General features: G+C 32.6%; 1 protein-coding gene across 1 annotated transcript in view; it reads right to left on the bottom strand.

Annotated features, from left to right (window-relative positions):
* Positions 1–26,671, bottom strand: part of Lrp1b (low density lipoprotein receptor-related protein 1B) — a 1,500,426-nt gene that overhangs the window by 598,374 nt on the left and 875,381 nt on the right. Inside the window, exons 22-23 of the mRNA XM_013030060.1 lie at positions 16,952–17,152; positions 12,634–12,879 (exon numbers count right to left, since the gene is read on the bottom strand). Coding sequence (XP_012885514.1) covers positions 12,634–12,879; positions 16,952–17,152 — 447 coding nt within the window. The remainder of the gene's footprint in view (positions 1–12,633; positions 12,880–16,951; positions 17,153–26,671) is intronic.

The following is a 26,671-nucleotide window of genomic DNA, read 5'->3' as shown; positions in this document are numbered from 1 at the left end:
GTGCTAGCTAGTTGACATAGACAAATGAAAACAATAAAAATAAAAAATAGAAACGATGTGTCAAAATTACCAATATAGCTAACCTCATAACTATCACATAGCTATAAAATAAGATAATTAAATTAACAAACTATTACAAAAGAAAATTAATTCAGCAAAATGAATAAGTCTGAATTTTAGACAAAAAGTAATTTTGCCCCTGCAGATAATAGCAACTGGGAATACAAAACAGAAAAAGAATAAATGTACATTCTAATAAAAGTAAGTATAAGAAACATGAGAATAAATGTAATGCATAAAAGAATAAAAGAGATGCACAAAATATTTGAAAACATATTAGAATATTGGTGAAATAATATCAACAAAAGAAAATGAATGTAGACATCATCAGACAAAAGCCTCTACATCCCAAATATTTTTCTTCTGCCTACATTAATCTATAAATATACTGCAATGCTATTATTTAAATAATTCAAGATTATTTTAAAAGTTACATTCTTAGAGGGGAACCACTCTAGATATCCTGAACAAGTACCTGACAGTTAATAATTCCAACAAATATTTCAATTATAGTTTTATTTCAATAATTACTTTGTACTGACTTTAACTGACTAAGTGACCAAAAATAGGATGTAATTTATACAATTTGGAGAAAAAGAGAATTTATAAAATATTCTGTCTCAATACAAAAAAAAACTTTCAAAAATACTGAAAATAATTGTTCTAATAAGTAAAGTACAAAAGTTTTAGACATAAGCCTAAAAGAAAATTACTGTTAAGACTCAAGAAAGCAGAAAAAATTCAGAGTCTGACATAAATCATACAAGAGATAAAGAATAAAATGTTTACTAGATCTATAACAAAAAACAGAAAAAGTATGGAAAGTCAAGTAACAATTAACAAAGTAGATATCATAGTTATATTAAAAATCAAATTAATTTATATATGCTTTTAATGACTGAAAACAGTCTAATGAATAATGGAAAAGATTTTTAAAAAGATAATTTAATGGAAGTAAAATATGAATATTTTTTCCAGTTCTGAGGACTATATACAGAGCCTTGTACATCTAAGTAACATATTAACAGTGAGGTACATTCCAGGTTTTCATTGACCATTTAATTTTAAAAAGTGTTCTATTACTCTAAGTGTCTCTCTAAGATAATTAAAATTATTGATCTGAGCCTGGTTTAGTGGCTCATACTTGGAATCTTAGCTACTTGAGAGGCTGAGTTCTGAGGATCACTGTTTGAAGCCAGCTAGGCAGAAAGTATATAAAACTATTATCTCCAATGAACTACCAAATGAAACTGTTAGTGGAGCTGTGGCTCAAGTGATATTATGGAGGTGCTTAAAATCTCAGGCCTTGAGTTAAAGCCCCAGAACTGGCCCCAAGAAAAAAGAAATATATAATTATCTTTTTGTACAGTGCTAAGGACCAAAGACTAAGCCCTAGACAATATTCTATCACTAAAGATACACTCTCAGCCTCAAAACTAATCATGTTAAAGAATATGAATTCCAAGCAGTAACACAAGAAATTTTCACATGCAGCTTCTTAGAAACTCTCATAAATAAAACACAAATTGTTTGGGCATGGCATATATGCTGAGCAAGGTAATTCAGCATGACAAATACTGTAAAACATGCTTTTTCTCTTCAAGAGAGATTATATTTTGACTACAGTAATATTTAAAAGCTCATTCACAGCTCCCACTTTCATGCTCTATTTGAGAAAGTGTTGAACCAAAATTACAGATTTTTTTTCTGTTTCAACTGATGTGGACAGAAATTCTGCTACTGAAGATCACATCCCATTTAATACTGTGTCTGCTCCAGATCCAAGAAAACAAAAAACAATCTCGTCTTGTTATCCTCATGTTTTAAATAAAATATTTTTTTCTCATGCATGAAACATGTTAAAAATGTGTGTGAAGAATCTTGGTTTCTTCTTGAAGCAATATTAATATCAGCCCACTTAGATTTTTCTGGTAAATTGTCCATACAGAATAAACTTCAGTCTTCATGAGACAATAAATAACCAGATAAAATAAGATTCCTAAAGAGATGTGTGTCTTATAATAGAGAATGAAATTTTATAAAGTTAATTTGACAGAATTTTATGGAGAAATAGATAAACTTCATCATATTGAGCAAAAGGAAGGCAAATCATAGTCCTTAAGGTATAAAGTAACGCTGCTCAACCCAAGCAATATACAGAAACACAAACCTTCAAAATAGCAGACATATTGTTTAAGCATAAAACATTTTACAAAATGATCATGTTTTAATCCACAAACAAGTGTCATAATATTAAATGATTTTTAAATCTACAAATGCACAAGAAAAATCAAGTTAAAAAATTCAACATTAATGGCTCTATCTCCCCATCTTCGCCAAAACTGAAAAGAAACATAGAGACATTCTTTTAAACTAGTGCCTGCAGTAAGGATGCATTAGTAAGCAAAACCAAAAACCTATAAATACCTATAGGAATTAAAACCTATAAACACACTTAGGATTTTAAAAGAAAAATGTGAATGTAATCATTTAGATAGCATATATTATGTAAAAATTAAACTTTGTAGCTTGAAGGTAAGGATGGAAGAAAGGATTAACTGGAGAAAATAATGAAAGGGGCATACCTGACCAATATGCATTTTACTCATAACCTGACAATAGACTTGTTAACTCTTTGTAAAATTACATACTACTACTACTACTACTACTAATATATTTCAATAATAATAATAATTTTAAAAGTAAAATGTGCATTGGTAGCTCCTAGCTGCTCAGGATGCTGAGATCTGAGACTTGGTTAGAAATTAGCTGGGAGAAAAACATCCATGAAACTTATTATCTCCAATTAACTACTGAAAAGTCATAAGTGGAGCTGTGGCTAATTTTGAGCAAAAAAGTTCTAGTTTAATGCTCAAGACATGAGTTCAAGCCCCAGACTGGCACACAAGTACAAAAGAAAAAAAAAGGAAGATGGGGTTAAAGGACAATATCAAAATCATAAAAATTTAATGGTGAATTCATTTTTAAGTGCTTCTCAAATCTCTTTCCTCCTCAAAAACAAGAAACAATGTCTTGTGACAGCAAGTCTTATTTCAACAAGTATTAATCCTATCTCAGATTCATAGATCTGCAGACACAGTTCAGAACACACCGGTGGGAGTACATGGGTTTTGGGTGGTTCCTTAAAGTCTACGTGCCAGATAAATGACCAGTCAATAAGGGTAAATTTGTCTTTAAAGAAATAGTGAGAATGAGATTCCCTCGTGCTAAAGAATGGTATTGTAACCTATCTCACTCCACATGCAAAAATTAATGTGTTCATATCATAGAACTAAATATAAGGGCTAAAATGATGCAATTATTAGAAAAATACCTAACAGTTGTATATTGTAGCTCAACTGTATTAGTGTAAATTGCATATAGCATATTTAGTGACTCACTAAAAAGTGTTTGATTTACTCTAAACATCTGTAAAGGACACCTTAAATTCAATTCTATTTAAAAACTGTTCTTATTCTTTAAATGACATCAAAAACTATATTCTTCAATAGAATGTGCCAAGAAGGTGATAATACAGACAGTGGGAAAACCATTTTGAAAATGAACATGTGATTGAAGTCTTGTGTTCAAAATAAACAAATGGTTATGATTCATTGATAAAAGTATAAATAATCTAATTTAAAATGTCTGAGTAGCATGTCTCCCTAAGATGATATAACTGGCCAAGAAGCAACTAAAAACTGCAAAACAGAATTTGTTATTGGGCAAACGCAAATCAGTAACACATTGAGATACCACTTCATCTGACTAAATGATAAAACTCGAAAGATAGATGGGAACAATTGATGTCAAAGATATAGATAAATTGAAACCCTCAAATTGCTCATAGAATTTTAAAATAATGCAGCCATTGTGGAGAGCAATTTGATTGTTTTTCCAAATGTTAAATATTACCATAGCATTACTACATTTGCCATGTTACACACCAAACCCAATTCCAGTTATACACTCGGGAGAATTGAAAATCCATGTCAGCTCAAAAATGTGGATATGAATATTCATAGCATCATTATTCGTGATAGCCCCCTGAATAGAAACAATCTATATGCCATATGGAGACAACTGATGAATTCATAAAGAAGATGTTGTATATTCATACTATAGATACATTATTCATCAATAAGAACAAACGAAGTACTAATACATGCAAACAATGCATTATGAAGTGAAAAAATAAAACAGTTGTCAAAGAAAACCTAGTGCATGATGCTATTTCTGCAAAATGTCTAAAATAAGCAAGTCTATCAGAGGCAGAAAATAGGTCGGCAGGTGCCAGACCTGAATTCGCATTGAAAGGACTTATTGCTAATGGGCATGACATATGCTTTGGTTCAATTAAATTATTCTAAGATTAGATCGCAGTAATAGTTTCACTGAAATAAACACTAGAAGTGTGAATTTTGTGGTATATAGATATATGGATCTCAACCCATCTGTTATTTTTTAATACAGTAATTAAAGTATAGCAATGATATTAATATGTACAAATAAATTTACAGATAAAGTCTGTAAAATACAACTTTTAATTTACTCTTGCCAGTATAGGTTTACAATGTGCTTTTTTAAAAACTTAATTCTGAGGTGTCTGTATAATTATATTTATCTGTGCAAACATCCTGATCTATATGAAAAAGAAAATACATCATGCCAACAATTCCTCATTCCATGCATTTGTGCCAGTGGAGTAAAATAGATAATTTGAACTTCAAAAATCAATTAAAATATATATTTGCTCAAAAACCCATAATATAAAATACTCAATGAAATTATAAAGAAGAAATGTAGAAGAATATATTTTAAAAAAGGAGAAAGTAAATTACCAAGGAAATCCAAAACAATTTTTGTTGAAGTAGTAATAATAAGCTCACATAGCACTAACACACAAAAATGCACTCAAACACACTTATATATGTATTGTTTGTTTATATATTCAGAGTAAGATAACTATATTACCTTTCTCTATGATTTATTCAGCATCAGACTTGGATATATACTCAGAGTAATAAAACTCAAGATGTCCAGTATTTTGGAAAGTGTGTCACACTAGCTACTTGGAGATCAGGTAATTCTGGTTTAATGTCAAGCAAGCCTGGATGTAAAAGTTTATGAGAAACAATCTAAATTAATGGCTGTGTACAATGGGATACACCGGTCTATCTGAGCTGTGAGTCAAGAACAATAGCTAAACACAATGACATGTGACTGTCATCCTAGCAACAATAGGAAGCAAAAAAGGAGGATCATGGTCCAGGCTTGCTGAGCACTAAAACCTCTATTAAAGCCACTATTAAAGATACTATTATGAAAATAAATGGACTTTCTGGGTGACTCAAGTGTTAGAAACCTTACTTTATTCCTCAGTATTGATTTAAAAAAACAAAGGTAACTAAAGACAATAAAAAAGCAAATAATTCTGAGATATGTAAATTTTAATGTACTTATAATGAAAATGAGATATTCTAAATAATGAATTATCAAAATTCATTTAATATATAAATATATATAATCACAAAACAGTGTTCTCATGATCAAAATATAACCTCCAATTAAAGGAAAAAGAATAATTTAGTGAATTGGTACTGAAAATATTCATACACTGGTATTTTATTATAACTTATTATTTTATAAGTACTTACTAGTCTATAAGGATGGTTAATTCATAACAAAAACTGAGTATTAAAAAATGCATGTCAACTAAAATCAGAAAGTCCCTATGAGTCATGTTATGCAGTAGCTATTTCTTATTTATTTACTTATTTTTCGTGCTGCAGATTGAACTTAAAGTCCTTCATCTCTCAGTTATCATTCTACTGCTAAGCCACAACCTTAACCAAGCTGGTACAGTCTTCAAAATTCAAAAATAATAATAATGGGTTACCATTATGCATATACAGATTATTTGTGTGTTATTTGTTGTTTGTGTATATTACAAATGTATACAGGTATAATAATTCAATATGTATGTGCATTGCATTACTTAATGCAAATGCCTTATATAATTATATAATAAATTATATAAATGCAATATACATGCATAATGCAATGTACATATATTGCTATGTGCTATGTATATGATTTAGATGTATCTATTTATACATTATACACATATAAGGCAATGTATATATTAGATACAAGCATTATTACATGTTACACAACTCTAAAAACAGAATAAGAAGTCCACTTTTATGGAGTGGCTAATTCAAAGATGACTATTTTTATTAAATGTTTTAAAGCACAAATTACAATTCCAACTATATTTATGATACTGGTTTGTGCTGATGATTTCATGAAAAAATAAGGTGATGAAAAACAGATATCTTGTTTCATTTGCACAATAATAATTTAGTAAAGGTGCTAAAAGGTTTTTTTCAAGTTCTTGCATTCATTAGAGTCTTTCAATGATGCAATAAGCCTTCTTGAAATAAGTAACTCACTTATTATGCTTGACTAAGCAAATTAGTTTACCAGATAACCAAAGTTCAAGTACAAATGGTCATATCCATTTATGTTTGGATTCTGAATCTAGATAATTTTTAAAGATTCTCTATTTTAAGATTGCTTATTATTTATCAAAATATTATTTCCACTTTGAGAAAATAAAGCTTCATTGAATTAACCAATGTCAATTCATAAATGAGGGGGAACTCATGAAGTCTAAATTTTCAAATCCCTGTCATTAAAATTGCTTGCATTTTAATCACAACAAACCCTGTATGAAATATCTAAAAATACAATATAATTAATAATTGTCCAGTTTGCTTCAATTTTATATAGCTTCATCATCTTGCTTTGGGGCAATTTCAGTTTGGAATTAATTTCATTATGATGTGAAGTAGCCATCCATTTTAGAGTCTTCCAACAGTACTTCCATAGTATCAGACCAGTTTCTGCCTCAGAAATAACAGTTTAACCATGCTTTTCATATTATCATATTGTAAAGGGATGATATATGTACAAACAAAGAAGATTATAATCCTCTTAAAGAGATTTTTTGTATAATAGTTCTGTTTTTCAATTAGCTTCTAAACTACACTCAGAAGACTGAGGTCTTCTATCTACATTTCTTTTTTCTTTGATACGTTTTATGTCCCACTACAAGTTCACAGAGCAATTTTATAGGACTGAATACAAAAGCAGTATGTAACTCCTTTTATAAGTCTTTTCTGGGCAAATTGTTACAGTACCTATATAACTAGAAATTCTAAATGAATTGTTGCTGGATCTTCATTACATATGTAACTTCAAATAAAAAAAGCAATATTAATATTTTAAGTATAGTGGTTACTCCCCTACTTTAGAGGTTTTACTATATTTCCTGTTCTCAGGTCAAGAATGTATTTGAATTTCTATGCTCCATCTTCAGATACTTTTATTTCAAAGAGCAGAATCTTATGAAGCAGTAAATATTATGGATTTTCTGGCTCAGTGTATGATTACTTCCTTTTCTTCATTCCTCAAGTTACAACTACATTGAGAATGAATAATAGTCACATATTGCTGAAATATGGTACACCAAATGGTAAAGGTTTGGGAATAAGCAGTAATGTTTAAGTATTATTCAAACATGTGTGTTTAAAATTAGGTCACTACCTACATAATTTTATTTTTAAATTATTCATATACTTTTCCCTCTCCCCTTAATTACTTTCTCTGGTATTTTCTCAATTGTTCTGCTTTCTTTTCAGTTTTCTTTAAATTTGTATAACTTTTAAATTTACTTTTCATATCTCTATGTATGTATGTTTTGTAGAGGGATGGATGAAAGAAAGAAGAAAAGAAGGAGTTAAAAGGAGAAAGGGAAGAAATGGAAGACAAAAAAGAAGGAAGAGAGGAAATGGTTAGGAGGCAAGATGGAAGGTGGAAGGAGGGAACCAAAGAGGAAGGATTTGGAGGGGAAAAGGTGAGAGGAAGGAAGGAAGGAAGAAAGGAAGGAAGGAAGCAAGCAAGCAAGGAAGAAAGGAAGGAAGGAAAGAAGGAAGGAAGGGTTCATGTAAAACACAATGCTTGCATTTTTAACATGGTATCCTTGTCTTTTGCTTGCCTATGTTTTACACATTTTTGGCACCATAGAACATTGAGTATCATAGAAATAAATCAACAAATGTTTAGTCAACAAGACAATATATTTGAGAAAAAAGTGATTATACTAGCAAACGGTAAGTAAAGCAATGAAAATGGAAAGCGTGAGAGAAAAAGAGTTACAGAAAATTCTTTGTGAATGAAATTAATATGAGTAATAGAAAAGAGTTTTGAAATATCTGAAGTATAGAACCTAAAGTTGTTCCTTCAATTTAATAAAGAAAATGTGGTAATCTTAATTAGAAAAATGGTCAAGAGAAAATATGTATGTTGAGAGACACTCAAATATATAAATAATATGAGAAAAGAAAAGAAAAGCAGTTGTTTACTATTTTGCATCTATATGTTAAAGGAAAAAACTAGATTATCAGAAAAAAATTTGGGAATTACCAAGAATTGAGGAAGTTATAGCATGGTGTCCTGGGAAAAATATAGACTCTCCCCACATTCTTAAAGCCTATTGATTCTTAGTCACAATTAATATAAGCATAATATATGATTCACAGGATGTCCTTAAAGTGGTTTTCAATTATATGTACCAGAAGCAAGCATATGTGTTGCAAAGAAGCGTTATTTATACAGAGTTTGGGGTAATTTGAATATATACCTAAAGGGTAGAATGGATGAGCAGAAATAACTAATAAAATCTGTGTTATACTCTCTGTGGTTGGAAGTAGCAGATTAGTCATACACAGCACCAAGTAAGAAAAATGTCAGGGCTGGGAGGGTGGCTCAGTGGTAGAGCACTTGCCTTGCATGCTCGAGGCCCTGGGTTCAATTCCTAAGCACCACATAAGAAAAAAGCCAGAAGTGGCGCTGTGGCTCAAGTGGTAGAGCACTAGCCTTGAGCTGAAGAGCTGAGGGACAGCGCCCAGGCCCAGAGTTCAGGCCCCAAGACCGGACCCCCCCAAAAAAAAAAGAAAGAAAAATGTCATGCTGACTGACAGAAAGTAAAAAATAAATTATAATATATAAAGAAATACTAATTATATATACAAAAGGCATGTGTACATATAACAACTATATGTAAAAGAAAATATGCGATCCACAATAAAATGGTTTCCTCTGGAGATAGTGTTGAGGATGCAAACTAGGTTTCAGTGATAAAAGTAAAGACAGAAAAAAAAAGTAAAGACAGAATTAAAGAATGGGACATGAAAAAAATTAGAAGATCTTACACAGATCAGTGATAATTTTGTACCGAAAAGAAAGAAACAATTCAACTGTATGATTTTCAAAAGTAGAGAAAACAGATTTTATATATATATATATATATATATATATATATATGTGTGTGTGTGTGTGTGTGTGTGTGTGTGTGTGTGTATACTACTTACAATATAGGTATATATTCATATATATATATATATATATATAAACTACTTTCAATTGAGGAAGCTTTTCCATGTAAAAAGTTGTTTCTATAATGTTCTTATGTGTTTCAAAAGCAGTATAAAATAATTTGATTCAATCTCAGCTTTTAAGAAAGCTTTTGTGGAATTACTGAAAGGAGTAAGCTGGTCTAAGTCAGGTATTCAAAGGCTTCACAGGAGAGCGAGGACACACAGAACAGAGGGTATGACAGCATCTTATAACAGCATGGCAAAGCCCTGCTTTGTAGTGAGGGAAATAAAAATCAAAACTTCCTAATATCTCCTAGCTTGAAATTACATGTCTGAGGCTGAGTTTTTAAGTAATCAATCTTAACTATATTTCACTGTTTATTTTAGCTTTTAAAAATAAATCTTAACTATTAATAAATTTATGATAATTGAGGTTTTTATAAAGAAGAGAATATGGGGAGGGCTTCTTTTCTTATGTTGATCTCTGTGCATTTTCATTGTACAATGGGGTTTCACTTTGATACATACATATGTGTATATAAGGTACTTTGATCAAATTCATCCCCTCTGGTACTCTTTGTTATAAGGAGTAATTTCACAGAATGTACTTGATTCAAAATTCCAGAGAGAATGTGGGAATTCTAACAGGCCAGATGTGATAGCAGAGGCTTGTAAGAGTGATCAGAAAATTAAATGATACACGTGAGGATACTTTAAATACTTTAAATGAAAATCTAAATCACTAATATACTGTGGGTAATAGTGAGTGAAGGAAACACTATATTTTCCAAAAAATTTTTAAGGTCAGCTGATCTTACATGGGCAGAAGGAAGGGTGGTGTTAGACATGTAAATTCTATAGTTATAAAATTTCTAGCAATACAGAAAGTTTCAGACAGAAGAGTATACAGAAGAGAAGTGAATACAACTTGACAAATAGGGCAATTATGTATTCAAATGTGATAACTTATGCCTTTTGGGGTTTAAAAATCTATGATCTTAAAAAGTAAATAGGAAATTAACATAATTTTTAAAGTCCAAATATTTAAAAAAATGGGAGGATAAAAATTGAAAAAAATGCATATTTTAGTTATGGTAAACAATGCTGCAAAAAGCATGGTAGTGCTGGTAGCTTTAGTTTGGCCTGGTTTGTGATCAGTTGGATAAATGCCCAGGAATATGATTGCTGGCCAATAGAGAAGCTCTACATTTAGCTTCTTGAGAAATCTCCATACTGCTTTCCACAGTGGTTTACATTTCCATCAACAATGTACAGCAGATGATGGTGCGGATGTTGAAAATGAACTATACAATTTGTTGGGGCAGGAAGTCAGGAGGGAAAAAAAACTGGTAGATAACAAGGGGAGAGGTGACACTCTCAAACTAAACACACTCAATACCTGACTAATGTAACTGCAACCCCTCCCCTCTGTATATTAACTTTCCAATATTATTTTTTAAAAAGTAAAAAAAAAATCTTCGAAGTCAACTGAACCTAATTTAGGTTAACATAAAACATTAATGCCAGAGTACAAGAATACCTTGCTAACTGGAGAGTAGGCTGCCTAGTACAAAGTAAAGAAATGAGAGTTAGAAGATTCACACAATCAATAATAATTGTCTACATGTTCAGAAGTTAAAATGTGTCAATTATTCAGGAGAAAGATTGTTAATAAAGTATAAATTAAAAAGGAAATATATAAGCAACCAAAACAACTCCATAAGAAAAGTGAGAGTAAATAGGAAAATAAAAATAACAATTACATGACATTACATAAAAAAGGTCATAAAAGCAGTATTTATGGAAGATTATATGTATATACCCATAAAACACAAGAGATCAACTTACAGAAAATAGACTGAACTCAGGAATGCAGCAAAGTCAGATTTATAGAATTCAGTAAGTATAGAACAGAAAGAAATAAGAAAACATGAAGAAACAAGGAAAATTTCAAGGACAAAAGAACAGGCAACCTGGGCTTAAGATAACTTAAGTATGATGCCTAAAACTATTTTAGTTTTTATATCCCACAATGACTAACCACAGGCATTGCATTCAATAAAGAAAACTCATTTTAAAAGAGAGATCAGTGGGAGCTTGGAATGAGTCTTAGTGGTAGAGGGCTTGCCTTGCATATTTGAGGCCTTTGGTTTGATTCTTCAGTACCACATAAACAAAAAGTAACAGCAAAATTTAAAAAAAAATACTAAAAGAGTGATGGAATGAATGATGATGGGAAAGTTCTGAGGAAACCAGTGACAAGAATTCATACTATTTTTGCCACTTATTTTGAGGAAGAAATTGCTGTATTTAACATGGCTATTAAAAAAAGAAGAAGAAAAATGAAGCTCAAGAGGCTGCATGGGGCTTGCCTGGGTTACATATACAACAAACGCTGACTATAGAAAACAAATTCAAATATCAGGTGTGAAAGCCTTTGTTTGCTTTATCTACAATGAAATACCACCAAAGAATCAGCCGGACATGAAATTGGCAGGGAGAAAATGAACTCAACCAGAGCAAAAAGATGCTTCCAAGAGTAATAGACAATTAGACATGAGACTTAGTGTCAAAAATTTGATATTTCTAAAATTCATTCTTATGCCTTCTTAAGAAACAAATTAAATATTTTATAGCATGCAAAAATAAACTTGAAGACAGTAATAGTAAAACAATATTTAAGATAAATAATGTGATTCCAAAAATGTAGTGTATTACAAAAGCAATGATTGCTTAAGACTTTTACTCCAGATTTTGAAGTAGCTCTAAAATAAAATGATTCCTTATTAAGGAATTATTTTCTGAGTTTTTTTCCCATCATCTAGTCTTAAAAAAGCAAGTAATGCAAGTGGGGCACCCATGGCTCCTGTGTTTAACCACAGCTACTCAGATTTTACAGTATTGGTTTGAGGCCAGCTCAGGCAGACTAATTTCCATGGAGAATTTTTTCTCCTATTAACCAGCAGACAACAAAAGTAGAGATGTGCTTCAAGTAGCAGCGTACTAACAGTGAGCTAAAATGTCAAATGAATGTGCAAGGCCCAAATTTCAACCCCTAGTATCAGCACATGCTGCACACACACACACACACACACACACACACACAGAGTAATGTAAGTCTTCTCCTTACCAACACTGGTGCAGCTTTTACCGTCCACATCCAGCCTCCACCCTTCATAGCAGGAGCACTTGACAGTGAGTTTGTGCTGCTCACACACTTGACTGCACTTAAGATGACTGCTACAATAATCTACAATCTCACATGTTTTATTGTCTTTCTTGAGTTGAAGTCCCTCTGGGCAAGAACAGACAATTCCTCTTCCAGGGACAACAGAGCAGTGGTTGCTACAGCCTCCATTGTTTAGCGAGCATTCATCTATAATACAGGACAGATGATGAGTTACATCAGAATTTTTCCCATTCACACAATCCTCATTGAACTCAAGTCCATAATCTTGGAAGTACAATCAGGATATTATGAATTAATTTAAGAAAATCTTCCCTGTATACTTTTGGCATTGGGGTAGAAACAGTAATATTTGGGGGTAAAAACAGTAACGCTCAAGTATGTCCTAGAGTTCATAGAAATATACTCACTATAAAAATTAGGCTAAGGTTTTCCATAATCATGGTTTTTCAAAAATATTTTGGATTTGAAAACTGAAAAATTCTTCAAATTATTTGTCTTATCAAAGCATAAGAAGAGGAAAGTGATGACATATTTTTATCATCAACTCAATTCAGGATTGAAATTGTGCAATTTTATTTTTATTATAATTTTATTTTTCTCTTTAAGTAGTTATACAAAGGAATTTCCACTCAACAAAGTAGTATATGCATATGGTCAAATCTTGTTCAATATCTCTTTCATCATTTCAGATTGGTGTTATTTAAAAGAAAAGTAGTTTCAGTTCTTGGTTGCTCCCAATGTGTTCACTCAGGAGCAATCATAACAATTTCTGAGTAGCAGTCATTTCAAATTATTTGCCTCACTTTAGTTCAATTGACATACTTTTTTCAAGAAAATTACTGTAAATGAATGTCATTGTGTCCAGCAGGGAAAACATGTGTTACAATATTTTGAATTTATTTTAAAGGTAGTTATTTCAGGTTTCTTTCCCTTGCTACCCCCAATGTCTCTGATGCTATCAGTAGAAATAAGTGATTGATTTTTATTCACAATGAAATTTAAAATGCAATATAAATTTAACATTGATAGTTGCATAGTCAATCTCTTGTCAAGACTTCTTCAGCTCTATCCAAAATCCTGATTTTTTTGTTTATTATTATTATTATTATTAAGCACAGAGACTCTCCTTGACCCAACTCTGGTTAGGTGCATTTGAGGTCTAGAATAAGTTTTAAAGTTGGCTAATAAATCTGTACACACAGCAAAATGATTTCACAAACTCTCCACATGTCTACACATTTACTAAGAGATTTGGGCCAAAACATCCTATTTGAGAATTAAGGTCCACACTTTTTTTTTTCCAGTCATGTGGCTTGAACTCTAGGCTGCAGTGCTGTCCCTGTACTCTTCAGCTCAAGATGAGCGCTCTACCACTTGAACCACAGTGTCACTTCAATTTTTTTTAGTGGTTTATTGGAGATAAGAGTCTCACGGACTTTCCTGCCCAGGCTAATTTTGAACCATGATCCTCAGATCTCAGCCTCCTGAGTGTGAGCCACCACAGGCACCCAGCCAGGTCCACCCTTTTAAAAATGATCGCAGACCCCTTAAATTGCCTCCCTTCTGAAACAGCTCAGTGGTGTAAGGGGAATCTACTGCTTGTCCCAGTCCAGATCTGGTGCTAGGTATAAGTCTTAACATCCTGTCAGATCACTTAATTTTTGGATTTTTTTCCTTCTCTGAACCTTTAAAATGTAAATTTCTTATTAATCTCCAATACCAAGAGCTTTCATTTTGAAATAGGAACAGGGAAGAAGGTAGCTCTTACTTTTAGCCTGTGGAGATCTTGCTTTAAATATGACATTGAGTCTACCATAATGGTGAAGGCAGAAAAGCTTCTCATGATATTAGTTTGAAATTTTTCTAAAATTGATCTTTTCATTAGGAATAAAATATATAGGTTCCTCAATTCTATTCTTAAATATTTTTTTACACATAAACATTAAAAACAATTATGTTTTGTGATTAGCAGTTCTTTGTTTTGTTTTTGTATTTTGCCACTGGAATTCCAGGAAACTTATGGCCAATTTTTACTTTTTCTAAAAAACTTAAAAGTGTCTTAAAATTTTGTGCACAAGTATACGTGTAAACATGGTCAAAGTAATTTTATTGTAATTCATAAAAATTGTCATCATGGCTGGGCTCTGGTGGCTCATGCCTGTAATCCTAGCTACTCAGGAGTCTGAGATCTGAGGATTGTGGTTCAAAGCCAGGGAGACTTATAACAATTAAAAAATCTTTAGTTTTTTTTTATTGTTATAAGTCTGCCTCGTCTTTATTCTACCTCAGTGCAGGAGACAGCATGTTAATTCCAACAAGTAACGATGTTACATTCAGAGTAAAAAACTTCTCTTCTCCATGCCTTCACAATTGCTTTCTTGTAACATTTCCTACTCTAATCTTTTCAAATACCAGAACAAGGCTACGTCACTGAAGAATTTGGTGGCTAGTAAGGAAACCGTTGTCTTCAATTTTGAATTACACACACACACACACACACACACATACACACACACACACATACACACTGGTTTCAGAAAAAATTCCATCCTTTAAAAAAGAATCTCAAATTAGAAAGTGAAAGATAGGAAAACAAAAGTGGCTTTCCACTTTCTTTATATTTGTTTATAGTTTCTGTACTTTCTTTTCTTTTTTTGCTTACTTTATTTAAAGAATGGAGGAAAATATAAAAAACAAAATTGTTTTCATATCCATAGTGCATCAGACATTTTTATTATAGTTATCTAATATATTATCCTCACTAAAATTTTGAAATAACTCTCAGGTTAAGAAATTAATTAACACATACCCACACACACACAACCTAGTCTCAAAATTACAAACTTTCTTCTTCAAGAGTAGTGGTAGTTTCTTGTGGAATTTCCTTCATGAGCAAGTCCTAAAAGCATTCTACATAATCTTCATGAGTAAGTTCTCACCAAGCAACTCTTTAATAAAACAATGTACATGAAGAGAAGAAAGGAGGTAAAGAGAAATAACATTTTCCATTTCTTAACTGTATTTATTTTTGTATCTTAGTATACTAGATTTATTTTATTACTATTGTTTGTTGTTCATTTGTTTGGTTTTGATTCTTTTGGTCTGAGTGGTTTTCCTTACATTTATCCTTAACAAGTGAAGCCCATTCCATTTATTGTTTCAACATCATTTCATAGAATGTTAAAATTGAGAGAGGCTACGTTCTACATCCTTTTAAAAAGAATAGTATTTCTTTTTTATATTGTTCCATATACTATTATGGAACACTGAACGATTTCAGCCTACAATGTTTCTTTCCTACTTTCTCACCAACAGCCTTATCATTTCAAATCAAGCTCTCCCCAATTACAGCTGTCTCATTATATTCTTATCATCCTGTACATGCTTTTCCTTAACCCACTAGCACCACTATCAGCACGAGCTAGCAAATGAATAGTAAACATCTTGATAAATCTCTCATCTCCCCACAGAAGAAAAAAAAAATCCTGTTTGATGTTGTATGTGCTATTTGGCATAAAGGAGTTGGCTAGTAAAGGTGACATTAAAGCTTATTGCAATCATCATTTCAACCCGAAAGTTACACTAAAGAATTCATGAGAACTAACTCTTGAAAAGAAAATTGGAGTAAACTGAGCTATAATTAGAAAAGACTTTCTCTTGTAATAACAGAAATCATATCACAATTCAGAGTAATAGCAAACTCCATCCATAGATAAGACAGGCTTCGCTCTCACTTGTGACTCACAGACAACAGCAATCTGCTCATTTGTGAGGACTGCATTGACAAATCTAAATGAGTGCATGGTGTAGTTATTAAATGAGTTGGGTAGTTGGGCCTGTTTCAAATCCAACCTGGGCAGGAAAGTTCATGTGTATCGTATTTCCAATTAACCACCAAAAATCCAGAAATGGAGATATGTCTCAAGGGATAGAGCACTACCAGTCCTGAGCACAGAACTCAGGGGCAGTGCTGGGCCCTGAGTTCAAGACCTAGGATTGGTAGCCAAAAATTAAAAAAAAAAAAAAGAATTTGCCAGTCTAGTCTGGGCTTTTCTAGGTAAATATCTCCAGATATTTCCAATCACACTAAAAACATTAAGTAGACATACAGTACCTGAAAATTTGTGGCTAAGTTTCCATGTAAAAGTAAGATTAGTAGGAAATTAATGAAAGAAACAAATGCTCCGATCATGACTAATATGTAGATTCAATTGTTTTCATTTTCAGAAAGAAGCAAATGTCATTAAACATGCATTACCACACAGATCGCCTTCATCAGACCCATCAGGACAATCCCTCCACCCATTGCAAAGTTTTTCAGGCTGAAGGCAGACTGAAGTATCATTAGCACAAGGGTACTTGGGTGGGCCACACAAGAAACTGTCACAGTCTTCTTCGTCAGATTGATCTTCACAATCGATATCCCCATCACAGACCCATGCTTTGTTGATGCATCTCCCTGAAGGGAACAGAAACAGCAGGCATTCCAGTTTTGTAATCAGGTCACTCATAATGAATGGCCATTATTGTCTTCACTCAGAGGCAGAATTACTTGCCATTAGCAAGAAATCTATTTGCTGATACTTTGACAGTGTATTTTCAGGATAGCAGTTGACTACTTCCTGCCCTGGTTGTTAAATTGCTCTTAATGTTTAATCTTTACTATTTCTTTTTAGTTTTAAGTTATCCTATTAAGAAAAAAAAATGTGAAAAATGGAAAGTTAAACTACAGTACTTTCAAAGGAATCTTTAAATGCACATTTGTATATCAGCATCTTTGATAGCCATGTATTTAGAAATTCTGTTTGTGATTGTCAGAAGCCCAAATGTAGGTAAATCATTAATTTTAGCAAAAGTCCTCCTTCTATTTATATATATAATCTGGATCTCTCATACCATATGTATGTGCATGAGCCTTCAAAGAGAATGCCAAATAGATGGGCATTGGTGATTTATCCCTATAATTCTAACTATTCAGGAAGCCAAGGCTGAAATTTGGAGGACCATAGTCTGAGGGTAGCGTAGAGAAGAAAAAATGTTTTTTCAAAAGTTCACCTCAGGGGGAAAACAAAAAGCAAACAAAAAGCCAGGCACCAGTGGCTCACACCTGTAATCCTAGCTACTCAGGAGGCTGAGATCTTAGGATCTCGGTTCAAAGCCAGCCCGGGCAGGAAAGTATAATTTTAAAACTAAGGAATTGTATTAGCTATTAGCTGAATATCCACCAGTATGCAATACAAGGTATAATTAAAATAAAAATAAAAAGTATTAGATTACATTTTCTAAGTTATTTTACATATAAATGCCTTAAACTTTTTTTTAATCTAGCTATGTGATTGAACATTACATCTTTTTTTTTGGGTCCGGTCATGGGGCCTGAACTCTGGGCCTGGGCACTGTCCCTCAGCTCTTCAGCTCAAGGCTAGCGCTCTACCACTTGAGCCACAGTGCCACTTCCAGCTTTTTTTCTTATGTGGTGCTGAGGAATCGAACCCAGGGCCTCGAGCACGCAAGGCAAGCGCTCTACCACTGAGCCACCTTCCCAGCCCCTGAACATTACATCTTAGATGAACAAATACTACAGGTTTCCTTGTATAAAGGATCTTTATCATTCAGAATGCCAATAGATATCGTAATACTGAAACATAGTACAGAAATTGCAAATATCTAACAAATAAGAATGTCTGAAAATGTTTGAATCATTACCAAGTAAATCACTTTGCACTTACAAATTTTCCTTAGAAAACACAGAACATGTTAGATGATAAGCATTAGGTAGAATTCTACATATTTTCTGATTTATTCATAATGTTTCTTTCAAATTGATAACTATATATGCACAATATTATTACAGTAATCATAGGTTTTCCTATGAGCAAACAAAATAAGAATGGCCAAGTAGCAACAAAAATAGAACATGTAAACTAACAAAAAAGCCACATGCTGATATAATGCTACTAAACTCTCATGCACATACACACTACAGACATAAGGGCTGTTTTGATTTGTGTTGCCTTGAAATATACAATTTAAACACTAGTATAAAGGCAGCAATTCTAGGAACATTAAGTATTCCAAACCTCTGGAAAATATGTTTGCTTCCTCAAATAAATTCATATTATCTATTCAACTTCTCTTTTCAACCTAAAAAGTAGATGTGCCTTAGGCTAAGTATGGTGGCACATACCTGTACATTTTAGGACATAGAAGCAGGAAGATCATGGTCAGTTACCAGACAAATTAAAGCATGAAACCTTACCAGGAAACAAACTAAAGACAAAAGGGCTAAGCACATATTTCAAGTAGAACAGTAGGGCTGAGTATCAAAACCCCACCAAAAAAAAAAAAAGTATCTTTGTAAACAGCTTCACTTACTTCACACAAATTTTATCTAAATAAAAATATAATATATGCTATCATAGGACAACTTCTGATAAACTGGTAATTAATTTAAAGAATATTAGTTGCAAAGATTAATAATATTTTTTTGAGAAAATCTAACGGATTTATAAAGCATTTTTGAATACTGGTGTTTGATGGAAAGTGTTGTTACTAATTTTTCCATTTAGAGCTAATACATATTTATTTCTCTACCAATGTTTGTTTTCAGTTCATTTAGCATATATTTATTGAATGTAATGTGCTTGACTAGATACTAATGTGGAAGATGGAAGACTTTGTGGGACCATAAGTTTACAATGACACAAGTTCTACTGTAGCTCATTTAAAAAATTAAATTAAATTTAAAAAAGGGTAATCCCATATAACTATTATAGAATACTATGAAATTTCAAAGTGGTAGGAAATATGTATTACTGAAGAGTGAAAATGAGGTTTCTTAGATATTCTTTTTACAATCCTTTTGAAGACAGAAAGACAAAAGCATTTCAGAAAGTGATGGAGCTGGGCACTGGTAGATCACGCCTATAATCCTAGCTACTCAGGAGGCTGAGATCTGAGGATTGAAGTTCAAAGCCAGCCCAGGCAGGAAAGTCAGTGAGACTCTTATCTCCAATAAACCACTAGAAAACCGGAGGTAGTGTTATGGCTCAAGTAGTAAAGCGCTAGCCTTGAGCTGAAGAGTACAGGGACAGCGCTCAAGCCCAGAGTTCAAGCCCCACGACCAACCAAAAAAAGAAAAAAAGAAATTCAGGAAAAAAACCCATGAATCTATGAAATGCTTTACTTATACTCAGTATTCAATAAATATTTTAAAATTAAAAGAAAGAATAGAGAGAGTTAAGGACAAGGAAAGTGAAAGACAAATCTAAGTGATAAATGGGAAGGAGAGTTAATGAATCATGAGAGTACATCCTTTCCTTCCAAGGAAAACACCTGCAACTCTATCAGGAATTTCAGGAGAACCATAGCCCTCTTCTTTCCCCATTCACTAATAAATTATTTTACTCTACTTTCCTAAAAATATTGTCTACAGAAAGTCCATACTTAGCTCTTAATAATGGTTTTCAAAATGTTTTAAACAAATTTATTTAATTTAGAAAAAATAGGACAGGGAAAAAAATAACTGTATATTATAACCAAGTGAAAGAAGCTAATATGAAAAGTTCATACACACAATTATTTAAGAACTATGAAGCTCATTCTAGAACAAAAACAAAAATATGTATACAATTAAAAGATTTTGATTATCAGAGACAAATGGGAAAATAAAAATGAGCAAGTTAACAACAGGATTTTAGAGCATCAAGGCTATTGAACATGATGTTCGATCTGGGTACATATTTTTTATATATTTTCCACTATCCAGGGGATACTGAACAGCAGGAGTAAATCCCAGCATAAAATATAGCCTGTGTGTAAAATGACAGGCACTGATAGTGAAAAACGTGCCATTTTTGTGCAGAATACTCATAGTAAGTGAGCTGGCATAAGAGATTGCAGTAGTATATATCTGAGACAAGCAGAGAAGGTCAGATAAGATGATGTTAAGCAAAATGAACCCCAAGATAAAGACATAAGTGTTTTTTTTTCTTTCTTGCTATTGTTTCTAACATATTTGTAAGATGATTTCTTTGTTGCTTTGTATGTCGCTCCCCCATGGTATAACCCCGGTTTTCACTGTATTTGATGTTGGTATAATTTCAGGAGGGGAAGGGAAAAAATAAATTGTTTAAATAGGGATACAGGTGGACCCATTGCAAGAATGAGATGTACAAAATGCTTGAGGGGAATGGGGGGCGGAAGAGGTGAGGGGGGAGTTTAATTGTGGAAATGGGAGGGAAGGGATGGTAGGGGAAAAACAAAGGAGGAAACAACAATACTGGATAAGAAATGTACTCATTACCTTGCTCATGTGATTGTAACGTCTCTGTACAGTATTTTCACAATGAAAATGTATTAAAAAATAAAGAACCTTGTGCTTGCTGTTTAATATTGCTGTGATCTAAAAACAGCTAGAAAATAATAAAGTCTAGTAGTACTTATAGTCTTTACAATGGTTTTACTATGCAGCACTTCCCATTTTAGTCAGTTCTCAAGTGAAATGCATGTTGTAATTTACTTATTAGCCCATGAATATGGAGCATGATTTTAGTGTCTATGTGCATGACATTAGCTCATTGTCTCATGCTGGACAAACTACATGAGAATGATTTGAAGGAAGAACCATGTGGCTCTTGGTTTCACAGGTTTCAGTCCATAGTTCTTGGGTCTTGTGATTCTGGACTCATTCATTGTACAGCAGATCATCATGATAGCAGGTACATGTGACAGAGCATGCTCACCTCATGACAGCCATAAGCAGAAAGAATGCTTGTAATGTGGGCTTTCTTCTTTTCTCAGGAACCCATAAACTAGAGCCCTGGGTCTGTGGGATAGTAGGTCATCGTCATTGTTAATGCTGCCTGGTAACCTCTCACAGAGTCCAGTGTGTTTTGGCAAATTCCTAGCCATTTCTCCACTCAATCACGTTGAGAAATCAACATTGTAGGCATTTGTTTAAATCTTGAGTTTTGTGTATATAAAATGTGTATGTGTTGTGTGTGTGTGTGCATGTGTACTTGTGCATGTGTATGTGTGCTGGTACTGGACCTTGAGCTCAGGGCCTTGCCACCCTCACAGGGATTTTTTAGCTCAATCATTTTTTGCTCAAAGCTGTTGGCCTGCCACTTGAGCCACACCTCCATTTCTAGCTCTTTGTTGGTTAATTTTGAGATAAGAATCTCAAAGGTTTATCTCCCCAAGCTTGCTTCAAACTGAGATTCTCAAATCTCAGCACCAGATAAGGAAAAGCTTTTGATAAACACTCAATTGTTTTAAAATTCAAAAGACTTTTTTTGAACTTAACTTGTGGTTAGGTTTATCTTTGTTTGTTTTGGGAAGCAGTGAGGTTTGAATTCAGAACCTTGCATTTGCTAAGCAGGCACTTTAAATTTGAGCTGTGCCTCTAGCACTTTTGCTCTGGTTATTTTTGAGTTAGGGTCAGTGCCAGCCTAGAACATAATCCTACACTTCTGAGTAAAACTGAGATTAGAGGCAGAAACCACCATGCCCAGTTTCTATGTTATGATGAGAGGGACTTGAAAACCTTTTCTTTAGATTGGACTTTGATCTGCCCAATCAAAGCCTTGTGAGTAGTGGGATTACTCCTGTGATTTGCTGTGACTGGTTTAGATTTGAAATTCTTTTGTCTCAGTTTACTATGGATTTAAGAATATGTATATGTGCTGTTTTATATTACATATATACTTATCTATGATATATATGCATATATGATATATACAAATCTATTATACATATCTGTATATTATATAAATCATATATATATATACTTCATATAATATATACATATATCATATGTGTGGATTATTTTCTTTCTTTAGGTTTAATTTTTTTGATGATCCTGATATTCTTATTTCAAAGTTATTTTTAATTCAATTTAATAATCACAAGTAATATATTTTGTAATGGCTGATTTCATGGGCTGATTTTCCTAGACATTACTTTCCTTGTGTATTTTAGAAGTTTGATTTGCAATTATCATGGTTGAGCGCCTTCAGTTTTCTCTCCATCTGTTTACTTATCCCTGTTATTGGTATCACACTTTCTAATTCAGTCCACCCCATTATTTCCAGAGCTCTGGGATCAGAAATGGATATGTATCTGTTGTTTGTTTTACTTCCCAATACTGGGCTTTGAACATAAGGTGTTGCTCTTGTAACTACTTCAGCTATATTCCTCAATCCTTTTACATTTAGCTTTTTTCTTAGATAGTATTTCATACTTTATCCCCACCTGTCCCCAAGCAGAGATCCTCTTCCCTCACTTCTCAAGAAGGAGGAAGCACAGGCATACCTATCACCTTGCTGGCCTGTTTGTGAGATGGGGTCATTAAGTTTTTCTCTGCTTCTCCCAGAGTCATAATCCTCTTGCTTCCACTTCTTTAGAAGCTGTGATTATTTGTGTGCACTACCAAACCTGGTGGAATCTGTTTTCCGTAGGATTCTTTCACAAAGCTATTTTGTCCCATTTGATCTCTAACTCAGACAGAGGCTATTGGCTGTATTGCCATTCATGAGTCATCCTCCTATCTCTTTAAGCATGTGACTCAAAAAACTATTCCAGGCAGTACCTAGCAACTAAAATGCTTGTGCTACAGATATTGTCATTTAAAAAATACATGGGCTTCCTTTCCAGTCTCTAGTGGAAAACTTGACTCAAATCTGCAGCTTCATGTGAGATAGATTTAATTCACATTAACCTTAAAAATGTGTTCTTTCTTGCTAACCTCTATATCTAAACCCAGCCAGACACCTAGCCTCACTCAGCTCAACATTTTATACTGTACATTATTTCTGTTCTTCAGAAGAAACTTTTGTATCTTAATAAATCAATTGCTTCTCTAATTTTCTTTTTTGATATGTGACAATCATTTCTGTGTTTTTATCAGTAAACAGAGGGTTCAAATTGTGAACTTAAAATCTCAACTCAATATGAATTCCCTTTTTATTCATTCTTAAAGATGTTAGAGTGGCATATTGTGTGATGGAAGTGTAATTGTTAAGTAGTTTCCAGAATGCCAGATAATGCCTTGTTTCTAATTTTTGTTTTTAAAAACACAAGGCTTCATTGAATATCTTTGTGCATATATAACTTGCCTTTATTCTTCTTTCCATGAATTTCTAGAAGAGGAAAAGCAGTGTCCAGTTTTCTTCTCCGTGCCTAGGAGGGAGCTATTTTCCTCATAACCTGGACATCATTTTGTAAATTAAACAAGATCTGTTTTTTTTTTCATTTTTCCAATCTAAACTATATATTTCTGAGTTAACTTTACACATGAGGTGAGTTTGAAATTTCTTCCCCGGGCCCCTATCAAAAATGTAAGTGCAATATTAGCTCTAGGATGTATGAGAGCAGTTTATGGTTAGAATACAGTTCTTTGCTAAAGGCAGATTCTTTGAGATTATGAGTTCTTAAATGTTCCTGGGTTATATAGTTTTTTTTTTTTTTTGGTTCTCAGGCTTTTCTCTATAGGGATTAAAAAATAACACTATTAATTCGTTGACACTCGAATATTAACATGTGGAAAATTATGTATAAAGAAAAGCCACTGTAATCAGTAAATGCTTATTTATTACCTTGGAAAGGTAATAAATAAAGCCAGCATTTGAAAGATATTTTAAAGCAAATATAAACTTTGATTTGAACATCATGAATAGTTTAAAGGTCTTTATTTTTGTAAACTTGAGCATTTAATTAAAGTATATGAAAGTATATAAAAAGGATTATGGTTATATACTTACTTTAATCTAGTGTTGGTGTTTGTGGTTTATTTCAGTGCCTTCAGTGTTTATCAAAATGTATTTTCAGTATGACTCTGTGCTTGTACTTTAGGACTCCTCCAAACTTTGATAGTTAAGTTATCTCATTTCACATTTCTCTCATCGAATGAGGCATCTTTTTAAGCACAATTCTGGTTTTATGCACAAAATTGTAGATAACTTGAGAACAATTTGATAAAGCACCAGATGTCTTATTCACAGCTTCATTAAAGGTATAATTCAAATCTCCCCCAAAACAAAAATGTATCTCTAAGAATCTGATTTTTCATGGATAATCAGCCACCTTTGTCATAGCTTAGATTGTGCTTAAATTGAGTAATATTTTTGAGATGTCTCCTATGAGTTCACTGTTATATATGAGATATAATTTGTAGCAACTGTAATTTTCTATTTTTTTCTGAATCATAATTTTAAATGACTTTGCTGCTTATTTTCTATGTACAGAAAATTTAATTAGTATGTGTTAACATTAGAGCTGTTAGAACTTAAATATAAGGAACTATTGTTATATGTGTGTGTGTGTGTGTGTGTGTGCGCGCGCACACGCACACGCACACGTGTGTGCCTTCACCAGTGCTTGAAATCAGGGTTTGGCACTCACTCAACTATTTTTCTCCTAGCTGGAACTCTACTACTTAAGCCATGACTCTAGTCTAAAATTTTGCTGTCTAATTGGAAATCATGTCTTTAGGATATTTCTGCCCAAGGCACCTCAAAGGTAGATTCTTCAGGTCTCAGCTTATGGCATTGAGGTGTGAGTTGCCTGTACCTGTTTATGAAGATTTTTTAAAATTTATTACTTATAGTCTATTTTAGTTATTCTTTTGTACCAGTCCTGGAGCTAGAATTCAGCTCCCTGACTTCTTACTTGTGGCTGATGACCTTAGATTTGAGCCACGCCTCCAGTTCAGGCTTTTCTCTGGCTAATTGGAGACAAGAGTCTCTTAGATTTGTCTTCCCAGGACTGAGAAGATCTTTTTAAAAAGAGGTTTTAACATATAATTGTATTAAAGTTGACACATAATTGCTTATATCTATGGGATACAATATATTTTGATGTATATGTGCAATGTACAATAATCAGAAAAGAGTATTTTTCATATTCACCATCTCAAATATTTATATCTTTGTATTGAAAAACATCAATATTTTGCTTACCAGCTATTTCAAAATGCACAGTATTGTTGTCAATATTGGTTACCTTACTAGGCTATAGAACATTAGAAGCTATTACATGTGTCTACTTTCACAGATGCCCACAAAAGAAACTCTACTTTTCTTTGCTTCTGGTAAACACTGTTCACAAAGGGTTTTATTGTTTAATTTTTCATATTGTAATTTCATATTGTAATTACAGGCTGTCTTCATGATTACATTGAACTATGGTGAATTGCAATAGTGTGCTCAACTAGTTTAAGCTAAGAATTTTCCACACCAATTTGTAATTTGTTTTAAAATACTTTTTCAGTTTCATATTCCTATTACTTGATGTATTTCAAGATTAATCTGATCAGACAAATGGCAAAAGCCTTTTAGTGGGCTTAATTACATGCAATGTGTTTTGAATTATGTTAATCTGAGTCAAATGACATCCAAAGTCACTTATTGACTAAAAGTGTATTTAGGTAGTCAATAATTTGTTTCTTTAATAATATCTTATATGCCCATCAAGATATATTGCAAAAATATAACTTTTAAGCCATTAATCATGTGTCCTTTTAGTGAATATTCTCTAAATTGAGAATTTTCATGTAATGATTGAAGTTGTCATATAATTGTGGGTGCAAAAGTGTCATAGAAGCATTCATATATGTATATATAGACTATCTAATATCTATTTTTAAATTAAATTATTACAAATTCCTGTGTTTAGAAAAAAATGCCTTTTTACATTCTTAGGTACACATGTACCATGAGGTTCCAGGGGTTAATGACAACTGTGGAGGCTTTTCCCATATTGTTTGGGGATAAGAAAATATGTGAATCATTAACAGCAAAGAGTTAAGCAATTCCAAACAATTTCAAATTAAGGAAATGATTCAAGAATTTAGCCAGAAATCTAAAGAAAAGTATTTCTGTGAGTTATTTGAATGATGACACTAACCAGGTCTTATAAAACAATACAATGCAACCCAATAGTTAATTATATTCTATTTTTTCTTACTATAGTCTATATT

The sequence above is a fragment of the Dipodomys ordii genome, unplaced genomic scaffold (assembly GCF_000151885.1).
Source record: "Dipodomys ordii isolate 6190 unplaced genomic scaffold, Dord_2.0 Scaffold126, whole genome shotgun sequence".
NCBI classification, from domain to species: Eukaryota; Metazoa; Chordata; class Mammalia; order Rodentia; family Heteromyidae; genus Dipodomys; species Dipodomys ordii.
The sequence above is the reverse complement of the archived record's forward strand: the minus strand, read 5'-3'. Positions and strand labels throughout refer to the sequence as shown.